This window comes from Rutilus rutilus (genome assembly GCF_951802725.1).
Source record: "Rutilus rutilus genome assembly, chromosome: 2".
Taxonomy (NCBI): Eukaryota; Metazoa; Chordata; class Actinopteri; order Cypriniformes; family Leuciscidae; genus Rutilus; species Rutilus rutilus.
The window spans coordinates 42,177,794-42,202,863 of NC_140210.1; the positions used below are offsets into that span (position 1 = coordinate 42,177,794).

Below are 25,070 nucleotides of genomic sequence, written 5' to 3' on the forward strand. Positions count from 1 at the left end.
GCAATAAATTAACCCTTAATCGCTGTTTGGGGTCAAAATGACCCCAATGGACTTTTCCTTCATTTTTTAAAAGTGTTACCTTCATCTCAGGGGCATGAAACTCTGTGACTTTTCCTAAATAATCTATCTAAACATGCACAAAAAAACTGGGCTTGATTTGGTTGTTCTAAAGGTGTGTAAAAAAAAAGTACAATTTAAGCTGTTTGGGGTCAAAATGACCCCACATTGAAAATGAATGGGAAAATGAAAAAAAATGACTTTTTAAAATTTTGTTTATCAAAAAAAAAAAAGTAAATCCATTATAAATCTGAAAATTTTTACAAATAAATCAAGGTCTGGTCCTAGAGCATAAATAAAAAGTAGAACGAACTTTCTATCTCATACACACACACTCACACAAACACACACATGTATGTGACTGCAACAGAGAGCATTTTTACAGAAATTGGCAAATAAAATAAACAAAACTGGCATAAATCAAAAAAAATTTACATTTAAATAAAGGTCTGGTCCTAGAGCATAAACCCAAAGTGGAACGAACTTTCTATCTCATACACACACACACAAACACACACACACGTATGTCACTGCAACAGAGAGCATTTTTATAGAAATTGGCAAATAAAATCAACTAAACTGGCATAAATCTGAAAAATGTCACATATGCAACATGGAACAAGCTTGCCCCCACCCCCACCCCCACCCACCCACACACACACCCACACATTACAGTCATGTCATAGTGGTGACTTGTAATGTTACTGCAAATGTATGTATAATAATTTGCAAAAGCAAGATAATTCAAAATATATCAGAAAACAACAACAAATTATAACTCTGACAAAACTACATATTTTTTATGTATTTCAAAATGTTTAAATAAATATTCACAAAATATATATCATAAAGTTGTGAGGAGAAGTTTAAGTATCAAGAAAAATGAAGTGAAAATTAATGAGTCTCTATGGCCCTCTATTGGATATATGTGGTCATTGCAATTTCTTTCTTTAATTATAATTTCTAAAGTTTTTCCACAAACCAGCAGATGTCAGTATTCTATCCCTAACACATAGAGCAATGTCCAAAAACTATTTAGATTTAATTAAGATCATCATTTAAGTGATTTTTTCTTTAAAAAATCTTTTTTCATGAGCCAATTTATGGCCTAGTTATGTAATTGTGCAGTAAATAGGTAAAAAACTTCAAAATTTCCACAAAAACACAGCATAAATGTATAGTTGAGAAGTAAATAAAAAAAATGATATATAGTTTTCCATTTAAAAAATTTATATTTCCTTATGCAATCGCTCTTTAAAAGTTTGGGGTCAAAATGACCCCAAACATCTTAAGTGTTATCCTTTTTTAACAGCGATTAAGGGTTAAAGGGTTAGTTCATCCAAAAATGAAAATTATGTCAGTAATTACTCACCCTCATGTTTTTCCAACCCCGTAACTGACAGAGTTTTCATTTTTGGGTGAACTAACCCTTTAAGATGCAGCTTCATCAGAGTCATCAGGAGCTGATACCAAGTGTGTAGCTGAAAGCTGTTGGTGTATAAATTGGTAAGGTGCTCGGCAACTGAATGGAATGCATCCAATGTCGACCCTGTGTAGAGCTGACGAAGGTGGTCGTTTCTCAGCAGAGTTATGTAGTATGGCACTGGCTCAACGCATTGTGTTCCCATTTCAGATGTAGGTGGCTTCAGGTTGAGTTGAGATTTTGGAGCGTAGTTGTGGTCAGAGACAGATGGATCCTCCCATTGTGTTTCTGCATCACAGGTCTGGGGCATGTGGCTGTGATCATCCTCACAGTTGTCCACTGCAACACTGACGTCATCGATGATCTATGGAAATAATATAACCATAAACATTTTTACATTAGTACAAATATAGACTTAAAATAGATTTAAATAGTACTTTTTAAAATGAGATTTAAATTAGTACTTAAAATGTTCATTTAAATTAGTACTTAAAATGTAGATTTAAATTAGTACTTAAAATGAGAATTAATTCATTTATGATGGCACTCATACTTAGAACAGTGTGAAAGATGCATTAAAAACGAGACAGTATACACACAATCTCCTAACTCTATGTGAGCTATTGTAAGACTGTAATGTACCATAATATATTGTACTATCGTGAATATGATAACAAGCACATAGATAGGTAAGTTAGGAAACAACAGTTAGGTAACGTTAAGTTAGCTTACCTGAATCTGACAACCTGTTCAGCACCCGTCGGGACTTTTTTACCAGAACATCGTAGCCGAGGCATTTCTCGGGGTAAGGGTGTTCGTTCGTCAGTCTGCTCCCCGTCCATAAAATGGTACGAACACACAGCGCTTGGGTGAGCACTTCAAGTTTAGCGCCTTCCGCCATTGCCTCAGGTGCTCCTCGTGTAAATCGTAAAGTTAAGTTTGGATAGTGATTTTCATGTTTATGCGAAAAAAAGCTGACAGTTAAAAGGATAATTTAGTGATAACAATGAATTAATCAAGCGGTCATTTGCCAGTTTAGGTGTTCATATATCTCTGAAAGTATGAGATTTAAAAAGCCCACTTCGAGTCTTGACTCAATTTCGACCAAATACATAACGTTAGCAAACTGTTAACGTTACTGCGGTTATGGGATAGCTTACATTAACGTTACAGCACCTGTTACCGTTGACGTTAGGTCACTTTAACGTTAATAAAAACCTTTTCTACTTTACCTCTCTGGATCTAGTCTATGAAATGCTAGTTGATTGGTTGTGGTAGTTGTTGCAGTTGATGGCAGAACACTGTTTTCTTTGTTTCCAATTATTTCCACTCATAATGTTAATGCTGTGTATACAGTAGTTTGCGAGCCCTCCCGGAACCCATAGAGAATGCATTGCAGTGCCTGCAGTTCGAAAAAAAAATCTTTGAATGTAAGTCTATGGGAACACTCTGGGCGATTCTCAGCCATCGTGAAATCGCCCAAAATGAGGCGGTACTCCACAGAACGTGACTTGGCGCTGATTGGACTATATCCAGAGGCAGAACAACAGTGAGTGACTGCTAGCATAATACATAGATATCATATATAAACGCTAGATGTCTTATGGCGCAGTCACTTCCGGCATCATCGTTCGGCCATCTTGTCACAGTGCTCTGTGCATTAAGGTGAATGATCAGCACGCACACAAATCCTCTTATCTCGCTGAAATCTTGACGAATTTACAAACGGTTTGGTTTCTTACAAACGTTATTAACGTGGCTATAATTCCGAATGCTTGAACATGTATGTTATAATTTTTCATATGTATGCAGTGTCATAACTACATCTCTGACGTTTATAACAAACCAAACCGTTTGAAAATCGGTAGAAAAATGAGCAAGTTATGGTTATTTAAAAGTACATGCACCATTGAAGTAGTGAGCGAGTACACTGTCGCAAGATGGCCGCCACGTGCGGACGTCGACCTCCATTGGCCAGCAGTGCGCACGAGACATCTAGCCTTTATATATGATATCTATGGCATAATAGGCCTTATGCCCAGCTGCACTACTTCCTGAACTTCAGCCAGCTCCTTTGTTTCCTGTCTGCCATTATTGGACAAACTGATTAATCCAGGTGTGTCTGATTATTGTTACTGAGGTCAGGCACACCTGGATTAATCAGTTTGTCCAATAATGGCAGACAGGAAACAAATGAGCTGGCTGAAGTTCAGGAAGTAGTGCAGCTTGGCATAAAGGCTACTCTGTGGTTGAATGAGATAGTGATTGAAAAAGTCCCTTTCACACTTTGGTGGTACATCTTTAAATACACATATAAAATACCAAGTTAAAAATATATTTGTTTTCTTGGCATAAGTGTTGGCTGTGTAATAAAGTGACTAACTTTACTGGTCAAGCTCACTGTTTGATATAGGTGGCCAGTTGATGGCCTGCAATATAAGCTGAAGTATAAGTTTCGTCATTCAGAGTAAAGTTTTTGTCATTCAGTGTAATGCAAATTCTGTTCCAGCAAAGTGTCAACCATTATACTGAATCCTGAATAGGATATTCAGTATATCCTTATACAGTATATTCTTCAATGAGAGAGTACAATGGACTGTAAAATGGCAAACAGCCAAAAAGTAAATGCAGACCCAGCTAGGACGGCACTCTTAAAGCCCGTTTACACCAAGAATTGATGCTTGAAACACCCTTTTCGTCTTTGACCCAAAAACAGGCAGGTCAACAGCAAATGTAGATAAATGGACTGTATTCTTCATATGGTCAATAAATGATTTACCCTCATAAATGATTTACTTGATGTATGTGAACTATTAGGAGTGATCATCAGAAGAACATGCATCTGTGATCTCTCACATTTGTGCATGCAAGCAGACACAGTACATATACAGGAGCTCCAACAAGTGTTTGGTCACCTAAGGCACAAAAAAAAACAAAAAAAAAAACATGCTATATCTTGCACTGTATATCAAAAAATCAAACCAAGCTGTTTATTTTCAAATAGTTTTCAATCAAAACATTTCACAACAAAGTTTTTCAGATTTCAAAATATGATGTAGTTACATATATTGTTCAAAATGTAGACAAAACCTATTTCTGGTTGTCAAACTCATATATTAATGAACAACAATAATGAACTATAAAAAAATAATACAAAAAACCCTATGATTTAATTAATTATAACTAACATTTCTTTTTTTGCAGGATTAACAATTATATGCTTTTGAAACCTCAATGTCCCCAACACTTTGGCCAAAGTCAGGGTGTGCGTGTCTGAATCATGTCCGAATATAACAAAAGGGGAAATGAAACTAGACAGATAAATCAAAATTTATAAAAGATTTTGAGTAATCCAGATTTACTTCTACCTTAGTAACAGAAGGGTTTGCTGAATTATATATATGAAGCACCAATCATATTGTAGAAAAATGATGTAATGAATCATGTCACCTTTTCCATGCATCTATTCTATAAAAACCGTTGTGGTCTTTTTGTCGGAGGGATTCTCTCTGAAACTGGTCTGAGGTCCTCCGGCCGTGATTAAATCATTAGAAGGATATTGTCTGGAGTCTGTCTGGTTACTGCAGCGCAGCAGGTTAGTGGAGCACTAGAGATCTGTATTCTCAAGTGATAGTGTTCGTAGGGGTCAAGACGTTGACCAACTCAGCTGACGTCGATTAGGAGACGCGCTAGAGGATAAATATTGTTAAACGTCGATCAGGAGACGACCCAGGTAAACTTAAGTCTGGTGTGTAGGGGAAAAGTTTACCACAAACTACACTGAAGGACACATGCATCATTTGTTGCTACCTGGTTTGGTATTTTGGATATGTGATGAAATGCAACATTTTAAGAAGCCAAACATTTTAAATTAATACACTGCTCAAAAAAATAAAGGGAACACTTTTTAATCAGAGAATAGCATTAAGTCAGTTAAACTCCTGGGATATTGATCTGGTCAGTTAAGTAACAGAGGGGGTTGGTAATCAGTTTCAGCTGCTTTAGTGTTAATGACATTAACAGCAGGTGCACTAGATGGGCAACAGTGAGACAACCCCCAAAACAGGAATGGTTTTACAGGTGGAGGCCACTGACATTTTTTCCCTACTCATCTTTTCAGACTGTTTTTCACCAGTTTTGCATTTGGCTAGGGTCAGTGTCACTACTGGTAGCATGAGGCGATACCTGGACCCTACAGAGGTTGAGCAGGCAGTCCAGCTCCTTCAGGATGGCTCATCAATACGTGCCATTGCCAGAAGGTTTTCTATGTCTCCCAGCACAGTCTCAAGAGCATGGAGGAGATTCCAGGAAGACAGACAGCTACTCTAGGAGAGCTGGACAGGGCCGTAGAAGGTCCTTAACCCATCAGCAGGACCGGTATCTGCTCCTTTGTGCGAGGAGGAACATGATGAGCACTGCCAGAGCCCTACAAAATGACCTCCAGCAGGACACTGGTGTGAATGTCTCTGACCAAACAATCAGAAACAGACTTCATGAGGGTGGCCTGAGGGCCCGACGTCCTCTAGTGGGCCCTGTGCTCACTGCCCAGCACCAGAGAGCTCGATTGGCATTTCCCATTGAACACCAGAATTGGCAGGTCCGCCACTGGTGCCCTGTGGTTTTCACAAATGAGAGCAGGTTCACCCTGAGCACGTGACAGACAGGAAAGGGTCTGGAGAAGCCGTGGAGAATGTTATGCTGCCTGTAACATCGTTCAGCATGATGGTCTGGGGAGGCATATCCATGGAGGGACGCATAGACCTCTGCAGGCTAGACAATGGCACCCTGATTGCCATTAGGTATCGGGATGAAATCCTTGGATCCATTGTCAGACCCTATGCTGGTGCAGTGGGTCCTGGGTTCCTCCTGGTGCACAACAATGCCCGGCCTCATGTGGCAAGAGCATGCAGGCAGTTCCTGGAGGATGAAGGAATGATACCATTGAAGGGCCACCACGCTCACCTGACCTACATCCAATAGAACACCTCTGGGACATTGTGTTTCGGTCCATCTGACATCACCTGGTTGCACCTCAGACTGTCCAGGAGCTCAGTGATGCGCTGGTCCAGATCTGGGAGGAAATACCCCAGGACACCATCCGTCGTCTCATTAGGAGTATGCCCCGACGTTGTCAGGCATGCATACAAGCACGTGATGGCCATACAAACTACTGAGTACCATTTTGAGTTGCTGCAATGAAATTTCAGCAAAATTGACAAGCCTGCTGCATCATTTTTTCACTTAGATTTCCGGGGTGTCTTTGAATTCAATCCTCTGTAGGTTGATCATTTTCATTTCCATCAAACGATGTGGCATCCTTTCGTTCATAACACATTACCCAGTCCATATTAGTATAGATATCCAGCATGATATTTTTCCCCATTGAGATCTGATGTGTTTTCAAAGTGTTCCTTTAATTTTTTTGAGCAGTGTATATATATATACACACACCCATATATTTATATACACACCCATATATTATATAGAGATATACAGACATGTATATGTGTGTGTGTACATGTATATGTGTGTATATATGTGCTTTATTGTTATTAATCAGTTTGTGTTCTTTGTTTGTGTGTGTATATGTGTGTGTACAGATATATGTGTGTATATATGTGCTTTATTGTTATTAATCAATGTGTGTTCTTTGTGTGTGTGTGTGTGTGTGTGTGTGTGTGTGTGTGTGTGTGTGTGTGTGTATGGGCAAAGAAAAAAAGGGACAAGGCAAAATATTTAGTGGTCTTTTAATGGTCTTAATCTTTTTAATCACAAATCGCTGGTCAGGAAATTAGCAAGAATTGCACAAATACTGTAGATAAAGTAACTTGACACAGAATAGCTTTCTTCAACTTGCAGACAGCGTTTTACAGGAAGAAGAGTCAGTGTTGTTCCACTCCATGCTAATGGATTAGGCCTAAAAAAGTTAATGAGTAGTTGAAAAATGTCTCCCAGTTCGTATGAGTTTAATGTGAGACCAAATATTCACTATAGGGTTCAAATCTAGACAAAACATGAGCCTGATGAACTCGTTCTCAAGCCACTTCTAGGTTGTCTTTGCCGTTTGGGCAGGAGCATTGACTTATTGAAAAATGACACAATGACATCTTCCTCCATGCTTCACTGTGCGGTAGAGATACAGTTATTATTATATTTCTCAGCAGATTTTCGAAGACACCACTCCTGAGCATCACCATGCAACTCTTGTTTTATTTTGATTCATTCATCCCAAAAACTTTATTTACTCCCTGATGTTTTTCTGAGACAGCAATGGCTTTTTAAACAGTACATTTGCTTAAATGTTGCAAATTTTTTGGCCCAGGAGAGTGTGTGTCTGTGTGTGTGTGTGTGTGTGTGTGTGTCTATATATAGATATATATACAAATATTAACTTTTCGTAACCTATTTTAAACAATTTGTGGTAACTTTCCTGACCTAAGCAGGACCCTTTACTGACTAGAATCCAGGTTTAATCACAGGATCAAGTGATTTCAGGGTCTCTTTTAGTGTCCACAGCGAAGCAAATTTATTGCATTCAAAGCAAATGCCAAAGACAAATATAATCTGAGTTGAGGACATTCTTTGAAACAAGTAACAAAAACTACGAAGTTTGAATATCATATTGACTGGATATTTCCAGAGCAGTCCTAAAATGTTTTATCACCTATATTAAAGTAAAACATAACCTTGCATCCATTAAAATAATCCATATACGTTTCAAAGCTACTTCACACTGACGACCAAATGCTTTTTATCTGAGCATGATGTAAACAGACACTGGTGTAGTTTGAAACTTTGGCATGTGAATTTCTAAATCCTGTTCTGCAGTTTCATGCAGTATTTTCCCAGCTTTGCTCATCACAGTTCAATGTATTAGCAGCCACACATCACGCAAAGGGAAACCCGTCCCATTTCATTCAATCCCTGAGGGGCCTGTTCATGTAACTGAAATGTTGATTATTCATTTTAAAGGGCTTATGCTGGATTCTTACTGCTTGGTTGGCATTTTATACTATATACTGGCTTAAAATAGTTTTTCTTCCGGTGTACGTGTGAGTGAGAGAGAGACAGAGAGAGGGAGTGTGTGCATGTGTGTGAATGTTTGCCTTCAAGTATGAGTGTTTGTTGAGAGAGGATCATTAACATCCACAGCCGCTCTGTCCATCAGGGGGCGTGTCTTGCAGAATTGGGCCTTTGTGATTGGTTAATATGCTGGGGTCTCCATCCAAGCTCTCATTCATTTTGTCGCAGATGATGTCGACCAGCCGCTCAAACACCTGCTTGACGTTAATGTTATCCTTTGCACTTGCCTCGAAAAACTGGAAGCCTGCAAACAGACGGCAGAGAGAAGAGTTATACACAAAATATGAAATGTGAAATAAAATCAGATTTGAATAAAATTGTATTGTTTATTAACCTAAGAATATAATTTTTACAAGCAGAATAAAAACATTCTACACATATAATTAGTGGCCAGCTGATATTTGGCATTAAGTTTTCTGTTTGGCCTTTTAAGAATCTGAAGTGGGACTTTTATTTTGACAGACGCACAGGAGCTTCCCATTCTCCATCTTCATTAGTTTACTGCCTTTGTTTAAAGTCACCATGAAATCAAAATGAACTATTTTTTTATGAAATAATGTAGAAAAATTAAGTTTCATACCGACTTCAACCGTTCTAATAAACGAAACGCAAACGCTATAATACTTTTTCCCCCATGTACTGTAAGATATAAGCTTTTATATGATTTAAACAATTTTTTACATATCTAATAAACATTAAATGCCAACAAACCTCACAAACATTTGCAATTCCAGCTGTTAGATCTTCTAGTGTTACAAAATCAATGTTTCTATATAAAGAATAATGTGTTTATTTTATGTATATACATACAGCGGGGGAAATAAGTATTGAACACGTCATCATTTTTCTCAGTAAATATATTTCCAAAGGTGCTATTGACATGAAATTTTCACCAGATGTTGGTAACAACCCAAGTAAGCCATACATACAAAGAAACAAACAAAAATAATTCATAAATTAAGTTATGTGTAATAATGTGAAATGACACAGGGAAAAAGTATTGAACACATGAAGAAAGGGAGGCGCAAAAAGGCATGGAAAGCCAAGACAACTGCTGAAAACTTACAGTAATTAAAAAGCAATCCAGCCCCCTGTCCGTGGAAATTAATAACAGCTGGTTCAGTCCCAAATGATGGCCTACAAAAAGGTCTCATTGCCAAGGTGTCACACAAGACACATCTCATGATGGGTAAAAGCGAAGAGCTGTCTCAAGACCTTCGCAACCTAATTGTTGCAAAACATAATGATGGCATTGGTTATAGGCGCCATTCTAAGCTTCTGAATGGTCCAGTGAGCACTTTTGGGGCCATAATACGGAAGTGGAAAGACAATAATTTCACCATAAATTTGCCTCGACCAGTGCTCCTCGCAAGATTTCTGATAGAGGAGTGAAAAGAATAACCAGAAGACTAAGAGTTGGATCATTACTTCAGTGATTATTATTTCTAGCATGTTATATGTTTGGCAACAGTTCTTCAAACTCTAATTGATGAAATGTGTACCAAAAATTGATGTACCTCATAACATCACAACATTTATTTCCATCAAGAGGTGCATCAGTTTTTGGTCAAGATCTTGTATTGACAATGCAAGAGTCCAGCACTCTGTAAAGTCTCCTCCAGCACATCCCAAAGACTTCCCATGAATTTAAGATGTGGACTCAGAGGAGCCGATTTGATCTGAGCCTGATGAATCTTGACATTGTCATCCTTGAATATGAACATGATGTGTCTTCCTTCACGTTTGTTTAAGAAATGAAAAGCTGCACACTCCATTAATTAGGGTTAGAAGAACTGTTGCTACACATATAACATGCTAGAAACATAAAAATTACTGCAGTTATGTGTGTGTTTTATATCCGCCATCAAATCTATAATAGTCATCCACTACATATGTCATAACTCATTATATCTAACATCTATTGAGCAATAAAGGTCAGTGTACACCCTCTGAGCAACACATTTGCTTTCTGTACTTTGAAAGGCCTGCATCATTCATAGCATTCTTCCTGTCTTTTCTTCTGTCCAAATAAGGCTGTGCAGCACAGAGGAAATTCAGAGGGTGACGAGCCATGCACAGGGTCCAAAATTAACGCTCGCCAAGCGCCGAAGGAGAGTAGAACTCGGCTTTAAAATGGTTCGCCTCCAAAACTTATTTTTAATTATTATGCAAGTGAACATGTCATTCCAAACCTGTATGATTATTTATTTATTTTTATGTGAAAAAAGAAAAATGTATTTGTTTGAAGAATATCCATGCAACTAAATGTCATATATTGGAAGTGCATGGGGACTGGGTCTGCAAAACTACAAAAGGACAAGAAAGATAAAAGTATTATAAAAGCAGCATTTACAACTATATAAAAAATAATGCATAATGGCAAAGCAAGTTGGAAATATTTGTTTAGCCAGTAAAATTCACCCACCATTGGGAGGGATTGCAAACAAAACGTAATTGACCTATCGGAAAGCCCCGCCCCCCTTAGTTACTGTTGCTATCTCGGACAAACAAACAGAGTTGCTAACTTTCTTACAATGACAGCCGTCAGTGTGAAAACCTTGTCCCAAGATGTTTTTGATTGATTTTGGACACAAAAGGACCACCTCTAGTCGAGGAGCATTCATTCATGGCATGGAGGGATATATAAAATATTTGAAAATAAATATGGTGGTACGTAACACGATTAATTTGGAATCACAATGCAAGCAGGAGAAGCCTAATGTTACAGTCGTCACGATCGCTGATGGCTGTTTTTGACCAACTGTACATGACGTGAAAACGTACATTAGGTTTGTACGTTAGCATAGACTCACTAACTTTAATTGTAATTTAATGAGAGTATATGACAACTAGAAAATGAAAGTTTTTGTCATCATTTGGTATTGGGGTTAAATCCTTAGGGATCCAGGTTACTGTGCCCACATCACTGATATTATAAATAAACCGCACTTGTCTTATTGCGCAGATAATGGTTTGCAGTCCGTTCGCGCAAATTTTATCATACTTTTAAACACGCTGGCGAACGCGCGCACAGTGCAGTGATTCAATACATGAATACCCTTACCCATCCTGTTACAAGTACCCCAGGCACATCGTTTTACCATTTTCGTAGCATAAACACCATAAAACCAATGAGAGCTTTGGATCCTCCAATGTTTCTCTATGGCGCTGAAACCTAAAGATGTCCGAGTTCCGGCCCCTTGCAACTGATACTCAACTGCCATTGGCTCATCTGCGTTCGAGGGGAGGGGCTTACCGATAGGTCAATTCTGAACCCTTGCATGCTCAAGTCTTTATTTATAGGCTTGTGTGTGTGTATGTGTGTGTGTGTGTGTGTGTGTGTGTGTGTGTGTGTGTGTGTGTGTGTGTGTGTGTGTGTGTGTCCAATGCTTGTCTTTTGCCCTGTAACATGCCTAGCTCATTAGCCAGTCTTTGGCCGTCCTCTGTGGCCACCAGCCTGTCGTCCTCCAGATCACATTTGTTCCCCACCAGAATCACCTGAGCGTTGTCCCACGAGTACGTTTTAATCTGAGTTGCCCTGGAAAACACACACACACACACACAGTCAATTTTGAACTGACATGCTCATGAGCGCCCTCTTTGTGGCCGTTATAAAATGTGTGGCACTTCAACAAGAAACACACAACATTGCAATCACTCTCACTTTGAGTTACTACCTAAAGACATAGCAGATTGGTATTAATTAAAATTATTATCATTATTCTGGGACCTTAGCATCCATGTAAGACTATAAATAAAGTAAACTCACCAGTCCTGCACGGCGTAGAAGGATTCTTGGTTAGTGATGTCATACATTAGCAGAAAGCCCATGGCCCCTCTGTAATACGCTGTGGTTATGGTTCGGTACCTCTCCTGCCCTGCTGTGTCCTGAGAAACAACATACAAGCATCCTAAATATAGCCATTAAACACACATTTTATACATCTAAGCATTACTTCCTAAAACACTGTATCGCAGAAACCATGTGGATTGCAGAAACCATCCATTGCTTTATTTGCTTTGAGTCTGTCAACCTTACGAGTTATTTTCTCTATGGTTGGTTGCTGTTATTTCTTGCTAAAAGAATGTAATATTTCAGCAGAGTGCTGAAAGACTTCAAATAAATAGGATATTTCACCATTAATTATGTGCAACTAAATGTTATATACATATATATATATATATATTATATATATATAAAACATACATGCATACATACATATTTAATAAAACACTATTACATGTAAAATTATGTAAAAATTATGTAAAGAATTTTGAGTGATGAAGCAAATTATGTGTTTATTAATAGTTTTAATGCTCAATTACTCACACAGCTACTCTAATTACATCTTTAGTAAACTTAATGGGCAAATAAAATTAAACATTAAAAAAAAATCACAGCGATACTGACAATGTTAGATAATTTTATATTGGCAGCAAAGCTTACTTTTATGATGGATGGATGTGCTTTTTGGGGCTTCAAAATCTCAGTTACTAATATTCACTCCCATTATAAAGCTTGGAAGGGCCCAAATCTTTTTTTTATATATAACTCTGATTGTGTTTGGCTGAAAGAAGAAAGTCATATACACCTACAATGGCTTGAGGGTGAGTAACTCATTTTTGGGTGAACCAACCCATTAATGCAAACATATCTTAAATATTTGATCATTTCTGTTAATGCATGTCTAAGTGTAAGTAAAAAAAGAAACTTAATTATTCAAGTAAATGCAATGCAAATGAAACAGACTAAGGGGGTTTAGAGGTTAACAGCCATGTTAATCTGGTAACTAGGCAACGTTTGATTAGTTTCCATGATACTGAAAAGCCCTGACTTGATTTAGAGTGCTGTGACCTCACCTATGTAGGTTCCCATGGCAACTCTTGGTTTGGGCAGCTGTTAGAGGGTTGTATATATGCATGTATTGTATTTAAGGGATGAACTGAATTCAAACTAATGGGAGCTTAACAAAAGCCTCTGCCCCTTCTTTCAACAGAGATAAGATGTGCTAGCTGCAACACACACACACACACACACACACACACACACACACACACACACACACACACACACACACACACACACTTTATAACAAAGACAACTGAACCATTTCTGCCTATGCAATCTTACATGCTTCTTTCTGATCCGAAAGCATCCTTTAAAGTCAGGAAATGATTCTTGTATGTCCGTGACTGTGTCAATACAGCAGTTAAATCTACAGAGCACTGTGATGACTAACCCAATGTAATGCGTAATATTTGCTCTTCCTTCATAGAGAAATGCCTCAAATTACATTCGCCCTTGCCTTTAAATTATGGACCCCTCCTTAAAGTAAACAAAAGAGAGAGAGTACATGCAAATGAGCACATACTGTATATGGTACTAATATATGCTACACTTTAGAGTCCCATAGAGTTTATCATAAAAAAAAAATCACTGAAGGCACAAATCCCCACGTTTTTTTTCTTGGTGACTTCTACAGAATTTTATGGCAAACTATTATATAGCATACAATTTACATTGCATGAAAAGATGCTGGTTTTAAACACCCCTAAGCTCTTAAAATAAGGATTAAGGCCTGTTCCGTCTCAGAGGTGTTGACATGAACTTTGAACTGTATCCTGAAGTTCATGAAAGAATGAGATTATTTTGGCTGTTAAATGGATAAGGTAATCCACTTTAGACATTCTGCTAACTATAAGTAACTACCAGTCATTCGAGTATTAGTAGATTGTCTGCTTGGTATCTGCTGACACTTCATTTTGATGCTCCCCAATAGACATTCTGCTGACTATAAGTAACTTTGCAAGTACTTGTCAACTTATACTAACCCTAACCCTAACCCTAACCTAACAGTCTCCAAATACTCTAATGAGAGTTAGTTGACATGAAGTTGTAAAGTTACTTATAGTTAGTAGAATGTCTAAATTGTAACTGAAAGTCTAATAAACATGTGTATGGAGATACAACAACACAAACACCATTTGATTATTTTACTTCTTACTCACTGCTATAGAAATATAGTCAATAAAACATGACTGATTATTAACTAAACATTTCCAAACACTTAGTAAAGAGCAATGTGGCTCCTCCGCACCCACTAAATACACCACACACACATGTACACATCACAAGGCTTGGCCTACGCTGTGGGATCTTGACGACAGAAGACTGAAGACTGAAGACAGAAGACGACTGAAACCAGTAAAGAGGATTTAAGGCAGTGGTTCTCTACAGGTACAGCCGGGAAAAAGTGCAATGCTAAATGCAAATAATAAAATGCAACTAACCATATAATCAATATAGTTAATTATTAAGATAGAAAAATAAATGGGCGCATACATTTTTAAAAGGGAGGAGAAAACTACATTCCAGTCCTGATAACCATCAGAGTAGTTTGTTACACTCATTTTATGAATGAGAAATGTAAATAGGTTTGGTTTCGCCTAGATCTGCTCCCAAAAGAAATACAGAGAAGAAAACATGTTGATGCTGTTACTGCTTAAACCTTAAGGTTATATGATAGTAAAACGTGCTGCTGCAAGACAAAAGAGACCCTGTGGCAGATCTAGACAGGTGGTGCTGGGGAGAAGGACGGTCCAATAAATGCGAGAGTAGATCGTAAGAAGCGACTGATTGGCTGCTGAACCGGTGACGAGACAGTATGAATGAATTGCAAATGAATTTAAATTTTTGTTCAATAAACTTTTGTACGGTAAATACTTTTGGTAGCACATTGGGTCGCCACTTGATATCCAATGTAAAATATGCGTCCTGAAGCAAAACCAGTTGAGAACCTCTGGTCTAATGTATGATAAAAGCATCAGCGCAATATGATTCAACAATTGGGACTGTGCCATCAGCCTTGACATGACATCATTTTCCTTCGGCTTTTCTAATCAGTCATACTTACAATTTTCACTTGCCATATTAGAAATTTTTTAATTATTACCTGGGAAGGCAGAATATCATCTGACTTGATGGTGGACTCTAACTTGGGCTAGCAAACAACCCCCTAGCAACTACTTAAAAAACCCTAGCAACCACATAGTAACGTCCTGGCAACTTACCCACAATCCTAGCATTGTCCACAAGTTTTTGCACATAAATAATAATTAATTTGTTACATTTATATAGCGCTTTTCTAGGTACTCAAAGCGCTTTACATGGAAGGGGGGAATCTCCTCAACCACCACCAATGTGCAGCATCCATATTGCGCCAGAACGCCCACCACTCACCAGCTTACTGGTGGAGAGGAAACAGTGATGAAGCCAATCAGTATATGGGGATGATTAGAAGGCCATGATGGACAGAGGCCAAGGGGCAAATTTGGCCAGGATGCCGGGGTTACACCCCTACTCTTCTTTCGAAGGACATCTTGGGATTTTTAATGACCACAGAGAGTCAGGACCTCGGTTTAACGTCTCATCCGAAGGACGGCACATGTAATGTACATTACACATGTAATGTAAAAAATCTATATCTAGATTACAGTCTATTCTAGCTCTATTCTTGTCCATTTCAGATTACTGGAGGCAGAGCTGAGTTGTTCTATGGTGGGTTTTCAGCACACAAGTGCATTCTGGGAAAATGCTACTCAACACCTCTTGAGACGTTCTCACCCACTTCCTTTCATCAACAGAAAGTACTGTCGCTTCCTCTGTCGAGGAAGCCTGCGGCTGTGAACTGCCGAACAATAACAACTAAACTTACCGTTTCAAAACATCGGAATTTACAGAATTTAACAAACAGACCTAAAACACTTATGCAGCCACAAAAACACACACCAGATCATAATTGTTTGGCAGCACTGGGTCTCAGTATTGATTTAATTAGTGATTCAGTGCAGAAGGCAGATGGATGCTGGTCTGGACGGTCAAAAAGCACAACCAATTTGATTTTATGGCTTTTATTTTCTATAGGTTTTCTGTGTGTGTGTGTGTGTGTGTGTGTGTGTGTGTGTGTGTGTGTGTGTCCATCCCACAAATAAAGCATCAAATGATGGGGCCATCTGGTTTGGGTTGGTCTGGATGTTTTGTAACATTAACCATCATTGCTCTCACTCTCTCTCTCTCTCTCTCTCTCTCTCTCTCTCACACACACACACACACACACAAACTCCACATTGATTATCTTGATCAAAGTATTACCAAGTCATACTGACACATGGTTAGTGGATCCTCTTTTCACAACATTCGACTTTGGCAATAACAAGTCTTTCTTTTCTGGCTCAAACTGTAAATATGAATAATAACAGATTTTAAAGCACTGACATTATTCTTCCAATATACCTGCAATGAAACATGCATTTAAACTCTGGCAACTAAAAGCATTGCACCAAAGACTCACATAGCCAGACTAAAGCGCAACAGTCGGGTTTCGGACTCGAAATCCCATTAATTTTCTCCATAGGGGATTTTTTTTTTAACGATAACTTAAAAACCTTTACAGACAGCCCTACTGTGAGCTATTTGAGGTAGTCAATTGATGGTATACAGATGGTATACAATTTGAAGTCGTCAGTCCACATTATTTCAACTAAAATAATCATGTATAATGGTGGGATTTGCTGGTGAAAAACTACAATACCCATAATTCTGCAGAGAAATCTCCACCAGTCAGAAAATTTAAATGAGTAAATCATGGCGGAAAAAACTCTTTAGTGCTCGCCCACTCCCACGAATCACTGTGAATGACGTATGCATATTTTGAAATAGACGTAACATTTGTTGATTCAACATCTTTAAATTAATATTTTTTTATATTTATCTGCCGTTTCAATTCAATTATGTCATTTGCAATGTTTCATGGGATTGTGCCACAAAATTAAAGCCTTTAAGGCCCGTTCAAACCATGAAGGATAACTACAAAGATAACTATATTAGCGTCCACACCAGCAGACGATATTGTTCTCTTTATTCAACGCGTTTATTCTGCCACTTTAAATGCTCGAGCTCGTTACAGCAGGATGGATTCTGAATGGCTGTCTATGTTTTTATCGTTCATCAGCTGGATAAAATCGTTCTGAAAGTGATTCCAACGATATCGTTTCTCTGTGCCATTTTGTGCCATTTTTGCCATACTTGTTTAGTCTGTAGTGTTTCTTTACAAAGTGACATCGCCATCTACTGGCCTTTTTAAGTAACCATAACTCCTATGGAAAAAAAGAATTCCAAAACCAATGCCACTAAAAAAATGGAAGATACTAATGCACTTGAAGTCTGGTCTACTTTGAAGCTTATTCTGACCAAAAAAAAAAAAAAAAAAAAAAAAAAAAAAAATCAGATCAATGTTTAAAGCATCCAGCCACAATTTGTTTTGTTTTTATGTGCCATTTAAGGGGCAGGTAAATCTAAAATAGTTGATACCACAATAATATACCATTGAAGAAAAACCAAATTCAAAATATGGCACACCATTTTTTGTCTAGACTTTAAATTAAGAAATATAGGTACTACCCACCATCCTCATGTAAGCTACATAAACGACTCTAATGTCTCATCTTCCACACTCACCCATATCTGCAGTTTGACTCGCTTCTCGTTGCGGTAAACCGTTTTGACTTTGAAGTCGATGCCGACCGTGCTGACGAACGCAGAGGTGAAGGAGTCGTCAGCGTAACGGAACAGAAAACTAGTTTTTCCAACACTGCTGTTGCCAATGATGAGGAGCTTGAACATGTAGTCAAAATTCTGATCGGCCACATCCTTCTGCACCTGCGTCTGGTTACGGGTATCGTTGGCCGACGCCATCTAGAGGAAAAAGCAAAATGTAAGAGAGACAAGCTATGTCGTCACCAATTTCATTAAAGGTTAATAATGACGGTTGTCTAACCCTCCAGCAAGTCTAAACAGAAGAAAACCACCTTCATATGTTGGGCCCTGAGAATGCTGTGACCCTTTTGCTCATTTATGCTGGCTGTCTGGTCTACAAACTCACAACCAAAGAAGTGAAGTGACACAGGAGTGGAGTTCTCGTGTTAAAATCGGTATCTCACAAGAAGCTTGCAATCCAAGTTGTCTGTGTGCTGATTTGCAGTAAAAAAAAAAAAGGAGGAATATGAAGGAGAGGTTGGTTGCTTGCAGAAGTCATGTTTGCTGATGCTTTGTTGCAGGTCTATGACTCCTCCCCCTGAAATTTCATTGGCTGTAAGTCGTCGCTGATGTCGCCACTGTAATGGGAGTTTTGTGCAACAAACTTCCATTGTCTGTAAAACAGGTTGCATCGCTTCTGGTTCAGGTCTTTTATGTGTGCTTCGTTAAATATAGAGCAGTTTTACTAAAGATATAGGCCTACCTTCAAAGATGCGAGCATAACTAATGTCCATCGCATATGCAGATTGATATCTAAAAGTTTTTTTTATTTTTCTTCTCACTAACATTTAAAGCATTTAAATCGAATTAAAATGCCAACATAAAAAGAACTAGCTAGCTTAGCTGATCACCTTAAAAGTCCATAGATATCGACGTCAGTTCGTACTGCCGTTAATGACGGGTTCAGACTACACAATATTTTATGGAAGGCCAAAACGTGTGAAACTGTCGCACAAACACGTATTTACACGTTAACACGTCATTTACGTGTTAACACGTGTTAACGCGTAAATTTCGTGTTAACACGTAAATCGCCTCTCTGTATGCTATGCTAGTAGGCTATATAAGCTAACTAATAGAGACATACTGTAAATGGTCGTTATAATAAGGTTGAAACAGCGTTTATCATAACATGATTTTGGAGGAATTGTAACCAGTCGCTAAAGAGAGTACCTATTAAAAGCAATTTAAACCAATGGGGGACCCCAAGCCTCTGATTTAGGTCATTTGACACGATTTCCACAAAAGTGTTGGCTAGTTAAAATCGGAGCTAAATTGTGCAGTGTGTACCTGGCATTAGCTAAAGCCCCGTTGATACTCTGTCATGTAGCCTAGTTAAAGTATTCTTCTTGCACTGTCATCTATCTCTCTCTTTCTTTCTTTGTGCATCAGACATGCTGAGTGAGGATCTTTCCTTGATTCAGAGCCATTACAGAAGAGACCAGCTCAGCACAATTCATTCTGGACAGAAACCAGTGCTTAAAGTGGGAAGCACATAATAAGAATAGGGGAAAGAGTTCACCCGAAAAATACAGATTCTATCATTATTGTGTAGCTATCCTGTGATTTTTTTATCCTGTGATTATTTTTTTTGTCCCATTTAGCTTTAATTTAGATGTACATTGACATTTATAAATTAGATTTATTTCTTCTAAATGATTTAACATATACTTATTTTCAGTTCTAAGTTTTTTATATTTTTATATTATATAATTTTATTTTAGCATCATTTCAATTAACAAAAACGTTCAACAAATTTTCAATAGTTTTACTTAGTAAGTTAGCAACAAACTGGTATGTATAACTGAAGATTATCTGTGAATAACTACTTAAATTAACTTGAAATTCAAATGAATAAATCCTAAGGATTACTTTTATAGTATTTTATGGTCTTTTTATGGCCCCTTTTGAGCTTGACATACATAAACACTTTAAGACTCTCCGAAAAGCCTTCAATTTTTGTTCCACAGACAAAAACAACACCATACAGTTTTTGAACAACATGAGGATGAGTAAATAATGATGAAAAATTAAGATGACTTGGGAAAAGTGTCCCAATCTACCTGAATTCACCCTAAATTATTCCCATAAACACCCATTTCCTTATAAGAAAAACAAAAGAGACTTTCCTGCTCAAGCATATGAGAAAGTGATGATCACATTAACACCTGTAAATTACCTGAAGAGGGAGTTACCAGGATATGACACACCTTACACACATGAATGAACACAATGCTGTTGTGCCACTGTAATTTGAAATATAATTAACTTACATGAAAGCCCTTTTGCGCATGCAGGCTAAGATTACGATCAAGTTAGATTTGATCTGATGCTGGTCGACACAAACAGCATCACACACCCTAAACTATGAAATCTACAGATCTGTCAAACACAACATCAGCTTACACACTCAGAAAATATTAATATGATTATGCCAACAATAACTCAATTCTGAGGTTGGAAGGGAATAAATAGAGATATTTGAAACGGTTCCAGACAGTCACGCTCCCATATGGACATCTAACGTTATATATATTTTTCTACTAGGCTACTGTAAACGATTAATGAAAAATGCGTATCCTTCGGGCACAAACACAATATGGTGACTAACCTTATTTGTCTCTTCTTAGAGGTGTTTATTTTTCTTTATAAAGTTGATGTTGCGCGTTTCCTCAGCTGGTTTCGCACATCCAGTCTTCGCAGATCCAGTTTCACTTTTCCAGCAAAACACACTGGAAATGGTCCACTCACTCACTCGCCGTATCGGTTTAAAACCCGAGTATTCCCTTCCCTTCAGAGGGGCGTTGCGAACCCAGAAGCTTGATGTCTGCAGAGACCTGGCTGTCGACCAGTTTTTATTTGTGCTGACGGCTCGTCGAAAGGGCGACGGCTGTTCCCAGATCAGCTAGTGGCCCTGGCGAGCGTCCACGAGCAGCCAATCAACAGGTCTCCAGTCAGGCAGACACACTCAGCATTATTATCTGCCACTCACATACGGGTCATTCTGTTAAACGGCTGCCCTTAGCAGTCTCAAAAAGTGGGGAAAAAAGTAACAGGATCGACAGTTGTAAGGTTTATTAACACAAGCTTTGTCATGAATCTACACGATGTCCATTTAAGAAAGAGAATTTACGCTGATAGACTTACAAATTTACTTTAAATTTACAAATTTACACTTATTTACTAGGCTATAGCGTTACAAAATAACGGCAACTGACACACATACAACATAAATTTACAGGGGGTATAGGAGACTTTAACATGTTATATATATGTGTGTGTGTGTGTGTGTGTGTGTGTGTGTGTTTTGAAATGAGGAGGCAACGTCCTCACAGATTCTTTTTTAATAAATCAAATGTAAATTCCTGTCCCAGTTACACTTAATGTTGTCACATTTTCATGGTTAAAATATTACTTTACATTAGGCTACATAAAATAAAAACTACAATTCTGTTTTGAATTTTTACATTAACAATGTAATTAATGTTCGTTTTATTAAAACCAAGTATAAATCTCATCATGTTAGTGATTTAAGCATTTCTCTCTGTGTGTGTGTGTATATATATATATATATATATATGTAAAAGTATCAACAATTTATGAGCTGCTTGAACTCAATTACAACACAAATAGAGTAAATTATTCAGAACAATAAGTCTCTTTATATCTTTTTTTTTATTTAAAGATATTTATTATTTTGTGTGATATTCATGTACATACAGTAGGTACAGAAACAAGCTTATCTAAAATCTCCTAGTCACAAAAGAGGAACACAAAGGCGAGCGCCATCTGGAATTGAGCAATCAAAAGCATGGCTATGAAACACACACACAGGTTTCAGCTTGTTTTACACACTAGGTGTTTATAAGCAGAGCTATGGATTATTTGAGCATGTTTTATTTTAACTAGTTTTTAATTAGGGCACATCTTTGAAAAAATGAAATAATAATAATCATACTGAACCAAATATGAAAATGGCTATTTAAAAACAAAAACAAAAACAATTTTTCATAAAACAAGTCAGTCAGTCAGAAATCACAAAAATAGGTTTCAACTTGGTTTGAGGTTTGTGATTGGTCGGATCATTGGCCTCCCACAGCCTCTGAAACTCCTGCTGATAGGGCTGGACGAGCGCCGGCTCCTCTGTAATAATGACGTTTTCTTTGTTGCTCTGGACTGCGGTTAGGGTCCAGTTGAGGGAGCCAGTGATCAATTTCTTGCCATCCACTAATGCAAACTTATGATGCATATGAACAGCTGCGCTCATCTCGTGCCTCACACAGATGCCTGTAACAGAGGTGAAAACAAACAGATGGGAAACTATCAATTAGCTCCAAATCCACTAGCAAATTGACAACAGATGCGATTTATAAACATCTGTCAAACCCGCCGTGTGTGAATCATCTAGAGCTCCTTTAATTCTGCACTAATGCGTAAGGCCCTGAGTCTCACAGTCCGCAGTAGCCTGGGTGTGAGAGCTTGCAGAAGTTACAGCAGTGTGTGTACTGAAATAACAAAGGTTGAGCCAGACAGAACATGTGCAAACTGTGCTGCTGTTGTAATCTAGGTATGAATGACAGTTTTACCACTTTGCAACAGTCGTACAAGTTCTGACTATAAATAATTTCATACTGCATACCACAGTTGTGAGGTCAGGCCCATGCTAAATAAAATAATGAGGTTCACTTAGTCATTAAAAACCTGGAAATATGAGGGAATTTGAACGGGGGAACGGGGCCATCAGTGTTTCTCTAAAACCCTCTACCTCCACAGCTCCACCTGCCATGATCTGCTACGGGATCTATGCATTTCTGTTTATGCAGCAGCATATCTTACATGCTCACGTCAGCATGTCTGTGTATCTATTAGTCCATACTTGCACTGTAGTAGCAATAATACACACACACCTGCCTTACGGAGGGTGCCGATCTGAGATCCAGTGATGGTCATGTAGTCTCTGTCCGTAACGACTCGTACAATGACTCCTTGTTTGTGCAGGAGGAGAATCCCCCTACTCAGCTCCATGTGAGAGAAGGAGAACACACACAGGTCCAGTGACGTACGTGCGGACAAGAGATGCTCGAGGAGCCTGGAGAAGGACGTCTCAATGCCATGCGGGAGGGGACATGCACTGAGGGCCGAAAGAAGCAAGAGAAATTAGTTGTTTTACACATTAGGATACATTTAGATTAGGAAAAAGTGGACCTAACTACCAGGGGAAACGTCTATGGCGTGTGAACAGGTGCTCGACACAGACATGGGGTGAAGGAAAGAACAGAACTTCTTTCAGGGGCCCGCGAGAGACTCTCAGACGCCGCGTCAGCCAGTCTAACCACTCCACACCCAGAACGAAAGCTACGGCTCCCAGCCCTAACACTTTCACCAGCTCTTTAAATGACATCTGAGAATACACACAGAGTAAGAACGGATTAGAAAAGTAAAGCAGCATTGTATTACACTTTAGGAACAAAAAAAAGAAATAAAGAATGTACATTCCTGAACTTTTTGTTCTACCGTTTCATAAGCCACATACAGTTGGGATCATAAACAACCAGCCAGTCATTGTTGCAATCAGGGGGGACAGACCCTGCATGGACGGTGCCCACCCACACAAACTATCCAAATTATCCATTTGACCCATGGATAATGATACAAATTATTACACTGGAATAATTGTTTGTAATTGGTCAATGGCAACATTCTGTCTTATTAAATAATTCAACTCAAAACAATATTTTGTCATGTCAATTTATGTATTTTAATAGATAGACAGTTGTAAGAGAAATCGGTTGCCAGTGACAATAATAGTTCATTCAACAAAAATATTAAGACCACAGATTGACGTGAGTGACCAATGAGAAGCAAGTAGCTATTCCACAGGGTTGTGTAATAATTTGAAGCTTTAGGCTAATTCATAATTCCACAGGGTTGTGTAATAATTTGAAGCGTTAGGCTAATTCATAATTCAATGATCATTCTTGCAGGTTTATGCTAATCTCCAAAATATAACAATTAAATCTTAAATTGTGGCTTTCATATAATTGCCATACATGTCCAAGGGATGTACAATAACGCGTTTCAGTGTTGTTTAATGTTTAACTGTATGAAGCTAACTGCAAACACGGATTCTCTTAGACTTTGACGCTCGTGGTCGCGATTCAGAAAAACGACTAATGATCAATTAAACCACTACTTGTTAGCATATTTGTCATTTATCCAGGAACGAAAAGACATTTATAGCACAAAATGTGTGAATGTTTTGATATAATACCTGTTGGTACATGTCTGCCGAGCTCAAGTGACACTGAATCCTAAAGCAAATCACATGCAAGTTCGGTTCTTGTGAGTTGGATCTTTTCAATGAATCGGTTGAACACGTTAAAAAAACGGGACTAATCGCCTCGAATCGGTTCGCGACTCGCGAGGTTCTCGAATAAAACAACTTACAGACACTTAATTCTTTCCAACATGTTTTCAAAGAGCGAAAATGTACAACTAGTACTGCATATTGTATTGAATTTATGATTTAACCGGCGTTTAGGCTACTTTAATGTATTAGTAAAGTACTTAAATTTTTTTTTCTCAACACCTTGGTTTTAATAATTAGAATTTTACTGCAACGAGCAAGACCTTTTTCACCCAAAAATGTAAATAAATTTTAGTAGCCCATATTGTTTGATGTAAATACAAAATTGGCTGTATTTGAGTTCTAATTTATGTTATCAACTTAGGGGGGGGGGGAAAGGTCTAGGCAATAAACAGCAGTATGCTCAAATGTTTATTAAAAGTCTAGCTCGTAAAATGCCAGCCACATAGACACAATAAATACACGCCAGTGTCACATGAACAAGCGGTGAACATGTGGTGATGTTATTGCGTCGCGGCCTATTTTTTACAGTCTATAGACTTAGA

General features: G+C 38.1%; 2 protein-coding genes across 3 annotated transcripts; both read right to left on the reverse strand.

Annotated features, from left to right (window-relative positions):
* Positions 1 to 7,210: 7,210 nt before the first annotated feature.
* rab3da (RAB3D, member RAS oncogene family, a) lies at positions 7,211 to 21,030 on the reverse strand. The gene is made up of 5 exons (XM_084390216.1): positions 20,770 to 21,030; positions 18,081 to 18,317; positions 12,333 to 12,451; positions 11,977 to 12,101; positions 7,211 to 8,807 (listed from the first exon to the last, which is right to left on the reverse strand). Exons 2-5 carry the CDS (start codon positions 18,315 to 18,317, stop codon positions 8,620 to 8,622), a joined length of 669 nt encoding a protein of 222 aa, XP_084246342.1. The 5' UTR covers positions 20,770 to 21,030; the 3' UTR covers positions 7,211 to 8,619.
* An 809-nt stretch (positions 21,031 to 21,839) lies between these two features.
* Positions 21,840 to 24,495, reverse strand: pld6 (phospholipase D family, member 6). Of its 2 annotated transcripts, XM_084402124.1 has the most exons (4): positions 24,430 to 24,495; positions 23,372 to 23,559; positions 23,066 to 23,289; positions 21,840 to 22,445 (listed from the first exon to the last, which is right to left on the reverse strand). In XM_084402124.1, exons 1-4 carry the CDS (start codon positions 24,439 to 24,441, stop codon positions 22,183 to 22,185), a joined length of 687 nt encoding a protein of 228 aa, XP_084258250.1. In that variant the 5' UTR covers positions 24,442 to 24,495; the 3' UTR covers positions 21,840 to 22,182. The 2 variants fall into 2 exon arrangements, with proteins under 2 accessions (XP_084258250.1, XP_084258249.1); XM_084402123.1 differs by lacking the exon at positions 24,430 to 24,495 and having other exon boundaries at positions 23,372 to 23,729.
* Between the last annotated feature and the right edge of the window lie 575 nt (positions 24,496 to 25,070).